Source organism: Salvia miltiorrhiza, chromosome 8 (assembly GCF_028751815.1).
Source record: "Salvia miltiorrhiza cultivar Shanhuang (shh) chromosome 8, IMPLAD_Smil_shh, whole genome shotgun sequence".
NCBI lineage: Eukaryota > Viridiplantae > Streptophyta > Magnoliopsida > Lamiales > Lamiaceae > Salvia > Salvia miltiorrhiza.
In genome coordinates, this window is record NC_080394.1 from 12,189,508 (window position 1) to 12,200,128 (window position 10,621).

At 35.4% G+C, this 10,621-nt stretch overlaps 3 protein-coding genes across 8 annotated transcripts; all 3 read right to left on the minus strand.

The window, feature by feature from the left end:
- Nucleotides 1-523: 523 nt before the first annotated feature.
- On the minus strand, nt 524-2,596 carry LOC131001052 (uncharacterized). 6 transcript variants are annotated; one of them, XM_057927224.1, is made up of 7 exons: nt 2,114-2,596; nt 1,762-2,045; nt 1,509-1,627; nt 1,370-1,389; nt 1,084-1,285; nt 952-1,008; nt 524-806 (listed from the first exon to the last, which is right to left on the minus strand). In XM_057927224.1, the coding sequence occupies exons 2-5, from the start codon at nt 1,999-2,001 to the stop codon at nt 1,224-1,226; spliced, it is 441 nt and encodes a 146-aa protein (XP_057783207.1). In that variant the 5' UTR covers nt 2,002-2,045; nt 2,114-2,596; the 3' UTR covers nt 524-806; nt 952-1,008; nt 1,084-1,223. The 6 variants fall into 6 exon arrangements, with proteins under 6 accessions (XP_057783207.1, XP_057783208.1, XP_057783211.1 ...); XM_057927225.1 differs by having other exon boundaries at nt 952-1,004; nt 2,114-2,590; XM_057927228.1 differs by having other exon boundaries at nt 952-1,004; nt 1,084-1,303; nt 2,114-2,588.
- LOC130998083 (uncharacterized) lies at nt 2,537-4,848 on the minus strand. The gene is made up of 6 exons (XM_057923516.1): nt 4,579-4,848; nt 4,122-4,247; nt 3,731-3,906; nt 3,574-3,632; nt 3,295-3,380; nt 2,537-2,625 (listed from the first exon to the last, which is right to left on the minus strand). Exons 1-5 carry the CDS (start codon nt 4,846-4,848, stop codon nt 3,337-3,339), a joined length of 675 nt encoding a protein of 224 aa, XP_057779499.1. The 3' UTR covers nt 2,537-2,625; nt 3,295-3,336.
- Nucleotides 4,849-6,421: 1,573 nt separating this feature from the next.
- On the minus strand, nt 6,422-9,641 carry LOC130998084 (uncharacterized). Its single transcript, XM_057923517.1, has 3 exons — nt 9,638-9,641; nt 8,040-8,575; nt 6,422-6,800 (listed from the first exon to the last, which is right to left on the minus strand). Exons 1-3 carry the CDS (start codon nt 9,639-9,641, stop codon nt 6,765-6,767), a joined length of 576 nt encoding a protein of 191 aa, XP_057779500.1. The 3' UTR covers nt 6,422-6,764.
- Nucleotides 9,642-10,621: the final 980 nt, after the last annotated feature.

A 10,621-nucleotide genomic window follows, 5' to 3' on the forward strand; every position in this document is an offset into this window, starting at 1 on the left:
TTGTCCCATAAAAGCTATTCATGCTGATATCAAATACATCCAAATTCAAAAAATAAACATGACTGAAAAGATTGCATAACACGCTTCTGAATAAGAAATACAAAAAAAAATAGTAACTAATTTAGGGCTATAAGGTAGTATTTGATTTGGAGGCTATGGGCTATACACTACAAAAAAAACAGTATTTTAGCGACGAAAAATTATGTCACTAAATCAAAAAATTTGTAGTTAAATCTTATTAGCGACGGAATAACGACAAAAAAAATTCCGAATCCAGAATCATGGTCACTAACTAATCTATCGCCAATTTTGACGACGGATTAGTGACGAAATTTTCCGTAGCTAAAACTTTAGTTGCCATTTGGTTGTCCAAGCTGTAGCTACAGAATAATTTCATAGCTAATTTCGTCGTTAACTCTTGCCTCCAATCCATCATAGTTCTTGTCGCTATATTTATATTATTTTGAAAAAAAAAATATTTTTAATTCAAAATTTGTATGAACATCAATAATACCAAATACTATTAAAAAAAAATCAATATTTCATAAATATTCAAGAAATCCATCTACTAATGTATCTAACAAACCATCTTAAAAGTAAAATTCAATTAATCTCGTACAAATCAGTGATCGATAAAACAACAAATCCAACAATAATAATCATGAAGATGGTGGTGGATGTCATGTCTTGCTGCTCCATTCCGATAGAAATCGATCGAGAGCCTCTTGCCACATCATCTGCGCTTGTGCATTACCTCGCACCCTCATCTGAGCTTTCAATCATCTCCTCATTGTTGGCTCTGCCGTCTTTAATGGTAAATGGAACAGAAAGTTGGCAATAATTCACGACTCATAAAAGTCAAATTACTCATAACCACCAGAAAGAATAGTAAAACAAAAGAGTTGTTACAGACTAAAGTCTGGAAGAATGTGATAGGCACACGCAACTTACCTTGTTCGATCATAAGCAGCCCAGTAGTCCTCCAGACATGCTGTTAGCAGGCCCTGACTAAGGAGAGAGAAATCAACTATAAGCCTTCAATAACAACAACAAACGCTGAGAAATAGTGGGAATGCCGATCACCTCTGAAGCAAGAATTCCAACAATCGAGAATCTAGAGTTTGCTGGTTGAGCTGGTGTAGTGAGCAAATCCCTAGATACATCATAGCATATGGTGAAAACTGTGTATAAGATGATTTCCTTCTCTGCCTGAATCGACTAGCTCATAGATCTCCTCCCTTCTTGGAAAAACTGGCAGTTGTACGCAGCAAATAAGTCGAGCCACCTGATCATCGATTATCACCTGTCAAATAAGCAAATCTGAGCCCCGGTTTACAGTAACGTTTCCATGTCTTGAAAGCGAACTCACCTCCATCAAGAGCTGATAGACTGACAGTGTCGAAAATTCATGATATATAGAGAGGATACCGCACTCAGAAGCAAAAACTCCTCTACTTCAATATATTTGGTCACAAATGCGAAGAATAAATACAGCTTCAACTATATACCTCATGAAATCTTTAATCTGTTCATCAGTATCCTTTATGTTGTGCCTCGACAAGAATAACCGTGATTCTCTTCCTAGATACGCAAACAGTGCCAGAGTAGCCAAAGTTTGCTCTTCAACCTTAAAAAAGAAACCCAACATTATTGAAAATACAACAAATTATAGATCAAGAAAGCCAATGAACTTGAACAAAGATGTCACTTTATCCAACTTATTCCAGTATAACTGCGATTCTTGAATGGCTGGAAACGAACCTTGTTGGAAAGATCGTGTCTGCCCTTGATAACACTCTCTCTTTCTAGTGCTACAGATAGTTTTCTATGAACCAATCCAATCCAAAATTCTCTGTCTTCACTATTCTTACTCGGGAGAACTCTACTTCCGAAATGAGACAGGAAATCCTCCTCGAACCCAGCCTCAGTTGCCAAGCTGTGCAGTTTGTCAAAAGAAACTAAATCGCTTGCCATGGTCATAAAAGTTCTCAGTGAACCCATTCATGGTGACCACTCACCACAATAGTTGGAGTTCCACTCAATTCCTACAAGATAAAGAAATATATCAAATATCACAGTTTTGTTCAAATAAAAATTGAGTTAAGAAAATCACCTCTGGGATGTCCTGGACATTCTTTCTTCCACTAAGAGGTTCGACTTTAGGGATCCTCGTATCCTAGGCTCTCATATAATTTAGCTGCTCTTTGACCCCTTTACCTTTCTCCAAACCAGCATGTACAGCTATCAGTTTACAGTTCTGCACTCCTTTTTGTGTCTCTATACTTACATTTTTCTTGCAGATTCAATAGGCCAAGTTAGTCGTTGTGCAGAATCGTTCCAGTAAGGTGTGCAAATTAGAGTTATACCTCGAAATTGTTAATGTTACAGTTGTTACTTGTACAAACTACAAAGTAAGTTCGAGACGGAGAAGGAAAAAAAACAGAAGGATGCATCACAAGAATTAGCAGAACTAAAATGATGTAAAACCACCTGATAATAAAAGTCTTAATAAAGCATGACACAAAGTGAAACTCACCGCAAGGCCTTCAATTGGACCAATATGCGACCTAAAATGTTTAGCAAACTCTATACCAGTGGTTTTTTTCTTCCAAAACTTTATGTGGCCTGTAAAAAGACTATAATGCTTAGTACAGTGGTGGCAGCCTAATAATAATATCACCCTCTAAATGACACAACCAATAAATGAAGAACTACACAGAGGCAAAAGTACAGTAGGTTTTATTGTTCCCAGTAGGTTTTAGATCATCATCTACGAAACTAACCAAAAAAACTACGGTTTTACGCATTTTTAGTACAACACGAACAGTTGAGGGACAGTTTGAAGTTTGCTATACTTAAAAAGATGTCAGAGTGACCCGATTCCATGACCATTTCAAAATGAAAATATCATTCAAACTCATATTTTACTGCCCTATTTTGCTGGAAATGTCTATTTTTTGAAGAAGCCTGGAACAAGCTTCTGTAGGAAACTTTTATGCCAGAAGGCCAGCAGGACCAAGTGTCCAACGAGAGGAGATGATTTCTATTTCCTCTTCACTTCTTTCTTTTTCATAAATCAACCAAAGTCCCAAAATTCCAATTAACTTACTTTCCAACAGTTTCCATTTAGTAGTTTTCATGAATCAACAGGCATTAGTTTAGGCAGTGAATTACAATACAAGCACTAGCAAAGTCCAAACTAAGTATCCGAACTCAATTAGCAACACAAATTTGCAGCAAGAAAATAACATCTAAGCAACTTTAGCGCAGCTAAAATTAAGTTAAATATCATACCATCTGCACTTCCAGTTATGAAAAATTCAGCCGCCGAAACAGCTACATGCGTAACCACATCGCGGTGCATATAACTCTTCTCATACCTGCATTCAATTCAAAAACAAATTATTCCAACATAGTTTTCTTTTGAATAACCACACATTTTCCTCGACATGGCAAAACTCTGTTTCTCCTAAAAAACATCAACAATTTACCCATTCAAGATCAGCAATGAGAATAGTTTAACCAAAAAAAATATAGTTTTCTACATATCATATACATAATCGACCTTCTTACCTCTAGACTCCAGTGGATCAGTTTCGCCCTCCAACTCCACCATCACCGGTGCATTCATGCTGCCAAAACACACACCGAAATGTCAAAAATAACCAAAATTATCGCAAAATTAAGCACATGTACAAGCTAAAACCTCAAAAACAGTAGAAACCCAAACCTAATCTGCAGAGCCCGCGCGCCCAAAATTCTCGCCCGCTCATACTTAGTCATATACTTGGACGTTTTCTGAGGGCGTTCCACAGCCTCCTGGTCCTGCTTCTCATCTCCCTCGCCTTCGACGGCGTCCGGTATCTCCTCAGCGGCGTTGTTATCTTCCTCTATTTCTGCCCCTTCCTAAAAATTACATAATAGAACCAAAATTACTATTAACTATGGAGTAATATTTATGCAAACAAAGAAAAGTGATTAACAAAAAACAAAGCTAAACTCACGAAATCCTGGATAGAAATCAGCTCAAAATTAAAAATCAATCGAATTTCTCTTTTTTCTGCGAATTTCAAAATTCTAATTCTAATTTCAAAATCACGAAATCCTAACGCAGAATTTACACGGTGGCTCTGATTGACGGCAGCTTCGGTCGACGGCGGCTCCGGTGGAAAGGTGGCGCAGAAGTCGTGAAAAGGGAGAAAAGTTTTGATTAGGGGGCAGGGCGAGTGAATTGAAGACACACTTTCCTTATTGGATTGTCCCAATAATAAAGACACATTCCAAATAAGGAAAGAATTAGAACTTAACAATCATTAATTAATTTATCACTAATTAGGGTATAAAAGTCTAATAAAACCTTAAATCATTTCTCCCTCTCTTGAATATTCTCACTCATTCTCTCTCTCTCGGCTCTCTTGGCGTCGCCGCCGCCCTGACCACGGCGCCGCCGCTGCCCTGCCGGCGGTATCGCCTTTGTCTCACCCTCTCTCTCGGCGTGGTCTCGCCTCTGTCTCACCCTCTCTCTCTCGGCGTGGTCTCGCCTCTGTCTCGCCCTCTCTCTCTCGGCGCCGTAAGAACGGCATCAACGAGCCTTCTCCGGTCGAACAGCCACCACCCATACCCCTCTTCTCCGGCGGATCTTGGGGCTAGGGTATGCAGGCGCGGCGGATCTGGTTTTAGTGGCCAGAGATTTCGATTTCTTCCACCCATACCCCTTCTCTGGTTTGTAGGGCGGCGGAGATGTCGATTTCTTCCATCAATGCTGTCGCTCCTGTCGGACTCTGCTGCGGAGCCTCCAACCACTCGCCCACACACTGACGAGGGTAGAAGGCCGAGCCCTAGCCCCATCGAACATCCCTCTTTCTCTTCCCCTTCTCGATTTTGGTCCTCTTTTTAGCTCGATTTTGATTTTCATTTTTTGGTTAACATTTTGGTTCGATTCTGAGTTTCATTTAGTGGATCGTTTTGGTTAAGATGGTCGAAGAACTTGGAGTCCAGCGGCAAAGATGGGGGTTGGAGAATCTCCCAATTTTGTTGTTTCCGCCGCCTCAGAGGTTTGGGGTGGCAGTGGGTGGACATGGGGGGCGGCGAGGTGGTGGAAGGGGGTGGTGGGTGTGCGGCGGAGGACGGCGGGGGCGTGGTCGGAATTCAATTGAATATAAATTCTGGACCAAAAAAAAATTAATTAAATTAAATAAAATAAATTTTTCAAAATTTTTGAAGTTAAAAAAATTTAAATTCAGCTTGAATAAATACACTAAACTTAAACTAATCAAATACCCACAACACTTTATCACCTAAACTATCTCACTTTATCACTTAAACTACCTCTCCTTAATCTCCGTGCCCAAATGAAGTGTGTCTTCATTTTTGGGACGGAGGGAGTATTTTTTATTTTTAACTACGGAATCGTTAAATTTTAATTAGTTAATATTTTTTATTTTTAATTACGGAATAATTATGTCATTAGATTTTAATAATTTAATTAATTAATATTTTTTATATTTAACTACAGAATAATTTTTTTGTTAAATTGTAATTACTTTAATTAATTAATATTTTTTATTTTTAACTACGGAATAATTCCATCGTTAGATTTTAATTATTTAATATTTCTTATTTTTAACTACGGAATAGTTCTATAGTTAAACTTTGATGATGGAATGTTTGTCGCGAATTCCGTTGTTAGTCTATTGTAGTTTTACAACGGAATTAGTTTTCGTCGCAGTTATGCAATTTTTTTGTAGTGATAAGATAAAATAGTAAATTCTTAATCATGTATTATTACTCCCCTCATTCTCCATGAATATGTATGATTGACAACAGCACAAGTTTTAATAAAAAGTTATTTGAAGTATTGATAGTGGAGAAAGAGTCTCATATTGAATTATATTGTTAAGTAGATTGTGGGTAAATAGTGTAAATTGCAAAGATAAAATTGTGAAAATTATGTGTGAGGCAGTGTCTAAAAATAGAGTATACATAAATTTGAGAGACGTACCCAAAAAGAAATGTATGCATAAATATGGGAGACATTGAGTAATATTTTAGATCGGGGCTATACTAAGTAAAACGAGGACTATTAATAGATTACTCATTAATTAATTTGAGATAAAAGAAAACAACAGTATGGTTCACCTAGGGTGAATAGATTGTTTTCTATGATTAAATAGATAAACAGATTTTTTTGTTAGACACTAAATCAAAGAAATACAATAGAGATAACCCGTAGTATTTTTCTATTTCCAAAATTAACTAAATACTTTTCTATTTTCAAAACTAAGTAAATACTTTAAGCTCCGTGAATTCAATTGAAGATTTCTTAGCTTTCAAAGATTGAATTGTGCATCGGAAATTATTATTACTACACTAGTTGATTCAACTGCAGAAATACATGTGGATATCATACTAGTTGATTCAACTGCAGAAATTACTACACTTTTACACAACAATTAAGTTATAATATGCACCAAGCATCCAATCTACAATACATGTGGATATCATAGTAGATTTAATTGCAGAAAGCATACAATCTACAATATACGTGGATATCATAGTAGATTTAATTGCAGAAAGCATTGAAATGTATATGAACGGAGACAGCGGAGATGCTGTCACAGATGGTTCTTTCAGCGTATTGGTTGTGCGTGCCAGAACCCGACACAGAGTCTGACGACGAGAAGTTGTTGAAGAGGACATGGTTGACTTCGAGCTATTCGAAAAAAATCATAAGCTTTTGAGACCAACGCTTATAGTTCATCCCTTCAAGCGGCTCTAGTTTGGACAAATCCGACAACGACCTTAGAGTAGAGAAGGCCACAAATCATTTTAAGAATGTTAGGATCACAAGTTGATCCAAACTTCAGTCAGGAAAGAAAAACACCTACCATGTGCTCGACGAAAAACACAAAATAAATGATGAACAAGCTTGCAAGAAACAAAGAAAACATTCGCACTCAAAGTGCTCGATAAAATATCAACGAAAATACAACAAAGGCAAAGAAGAAAGATTGCGCCGTGGAGGATACACTGCCCTAAAAAGATTTAGGTCGACTAAAATGTGCTAGTTCTATTTGTTGATCCTTCCTCAAAGTTAACACAACAATTGAGTTAAGTATGCACACTCTATTTCACTCAATTTCGAGATAAAATAAACTAGTGCTCAGTAAAATAAGAAGAAGATTAATAAAAAAATGGTATGTGTTCAACACCCTTTAAACGTAAAGAACAATGATATATATAATCACATAAATGAGACGTTCTCTCGTTCAAGAGAAATCGGAAAAACAAAAATAGAAAAAATAAAATAAAAAATGTTGCCTTTTAGAAGAGCTACGACCTTTTCAACCTTGTGGTATTGGTTGTTATTAAATAAAAACATTTAGGAATTTAACAACAGTCCACCTCAACCTAAACAAAATAACTCATAATTATTCATTTAATGTTTAAAAATATGCAACTAAACATGGGTTCAAAACTAATGTGTTATATAAGAAATAAGTTAACCATTTCTAATAACTAATAAGTAACAAAATGATATATACCCCTGTTGAAAGATAAAACCTAAAAATACCACATTTTATAAAATATATATAAATTATACTATTCATTTATGATATTTTAAACCCTTATGTCGAGCATTAGTGTATTTTGCACTGATGCTCGACCACTAATACTTGACTCACAATCCACAAATCTCGAGCATTAGTTTATTTTCTAAGAATGCTCGACTACTAATGCTTGATTGCTCGACACACAGAGATCGAGCATTAGTGTAATTACCACTAATGCCGACTCGCATAGGTCAAACACGTCGAGCATTAATATATTTATCACAAATACACTAATGCTCGATATACTCGACTCACAACGGTCGAGCATGTTGAGCATGTCAAGTAAAGTTCGCGATTTCAGCAAATCAAGTAAGAACACTTTTGTCTTTTCAAGTTTAAAATGGGTAGTTTTTATAATTTTCTTTTCTATTGAGTATTTTTTTTTATTTTTTTTGTCTTTGAGTCTAAGTAAAATCAACAATTAACCCTTCCAACAATGTATATGAACGGAGACAACAAGAGGTGCTGCTCGGAGCTCGCCAGAATACTATCCCCGACTGCCCACCGCCACCGATTGAAAAGTATCAAATCATTTTCGCTGCAACAAAGAAAACCAGCGTCGGAAGTCGTTTGCATGACCGTGGGCCATCCTCGTCGATGACAGAGGGGGAGGCGCGCGTGTTGGAACTCCGAGAATTGCAGCTGCTGTTTCTTAGCAAGCGAGAGTCGCGCGGTTGGCGACAAGGAGCCAAAGCGATGGCTTGTCGACGATGCTGCTAGGCAACAAAGCGGATGCTGGTCAGAGCACCGATACTCTCTCACTCTCCCAGCAACTGCCTCGTCGACATGCAGTGCTTCAATAGCGGGCCGCGCTCTTGTCACGAGGGGCCACGCTGGAGGCGCGCTTCGATGAAGCAGACGTCGCAGTGGCGACGACCCAAAGAATAGAGCGCCACTGCAACAGAGCAAAAACCCTAGCACATTTGAACCCGGGTCAGATATAGATACTTTTTGGTTTGGATCTGGGCAGCCGGTTGTTGTCTGTTAGTCATTGGCATGGGTCTGTTGCTGCTACTGGCTGATATTATTCTTTTGGGCTGTGGGATGCTTTTAATGACAACTCATTGTTTGCTGTTGTATTACAAAAAGATGTTATTCTTATTCCCCTAAAAAAAGATGTTATTAATTTGGAATTAATAATATTAAATCCCAATTATAGAATTTAAGTTATTAATTGGATTAATAAATCTTGATTATTATTATTTTTAAAATAATAATATTAATTGTATGTGTATTTAATTTTGGATTAATATAAATTAATCAATTTATTAATTGGTTTAATGAATCTTGATTTATTATTGTTTTGAAATAATAATATTATATATATTTATATTGATTTGGAATTAATATAAGTGGATTAGTTTATTAGTTAGATTAATGAATCTTGATTTAATTATTATTATTATAAATGAAACAATAATATTAAATTAGTAATTATATTAATATGGAATTAATATACATATAATTTGAGATAGAGGTGAGCACAATTATCCATAACCGAATCCAACCAAATCGAAATTTTGAATTTGGTTCGGTTAATTTGGTTAATTCGATTAAAATCGAATTAAATTTTGGTATTTCGGTACAGAATTACCTATAACCAAATTACTATATTAAAGCCTATTCAACCTATACTTTTGTGATAGCTTGATTCATTATTTGTTGAAAACTTGGAAGTTGAAACTTTGGATAATATCAAGTATTGTTGTGTTGGTAATGACCTATTTTGAACTTTGAGGATTATGATAGTTTGGACTATTTGTTTTTATTTATTGAATTGTGATATTTGTTGTTATTAGTGTTCAATGAATTGTGATATTTTGTAAATTATATGTATTTGCTTAGCTAATTTATTTATTAATTAAACAAATTTTAAATTTTAATATTTAATTATTTTTAAACAAGTGACTAAAATAATAGTTTGGATATTTATGTTAATTCACTATGGTAGCCAAAATAAATTTGATTTGGCTTAGATACTATTTTCAAAATTTCAGTAATTCGCCGTTGGATATTTTTTTTACCCATACCTGACTGAATTACCGAATACTCACCTCTAATTTGAGATTTATTATTATTATTATTATTATTATTATTATTATTATTATTATTATTATTATTATTATTATTATTATTATTATTATTGTTGTTGTTGTTGTTGTTGTTGTTGTTGTTGTTGAAATGATAATAGTGCATAATTATATTAATTTGGAATTAATACTAATTGATTAATTCATAGTTTAATTAGAGAATAGAATTTTAATTAGATTAATTAATTTTATTCGTAGAGATTTTATGCTACTTTGTGTGATAAACATACTATTTGATTTTATACTTTTATTTATCACACACTATTTGATTTTATACTTTTATTTAACTCTAATAGTTAGAGACAGTTATTATGCTTGGGTAGGCGGCGCCTAATATATGTAGTCGACATTATTATGTTTGGATAGGTGGCGTCTAGTATATATGGTCTGCATTTTATATGCCTGGGTAAACAACACCTAATAATTACTCCATCCGTCCCGCGAATCTTGAGTCAATTCTTTTTGGCACGAGAATTAAGAAAATACTAGTATTTAGTGTGTTAAGTGTGGTAGGTGAAAATGTGAATAAATGGAATTTTTTTTTGCCATATAAGGAAATGACTCAAGATTCGTGGGACGGAAGGAGTATTTTTTAATTTAATATTGGATATTAAATATACGCAATTAGTGTCACATGGTAGATCCCCATCAAATATAAATCTTTTGTGTGAAACAAAATGCTTCGCCCATTGGTGAAACGAGAAACCAACACCTAAACTAGAAAGCAGTAAACGACACCGGATTTACGTGGTTCGGTCGAGAAGACTTACGTCCACGGGGTGTTGGGGGTTTTTTCACTGTACTTCCAGAGAATTACATTTTACAAGAGATGAATGAATGATGAGATGATGTCCTAATCTATGCCCCAAGGCCCTATTTATAAGCATGAATATAAACTTAAGGCCTTAGGCCCATTAG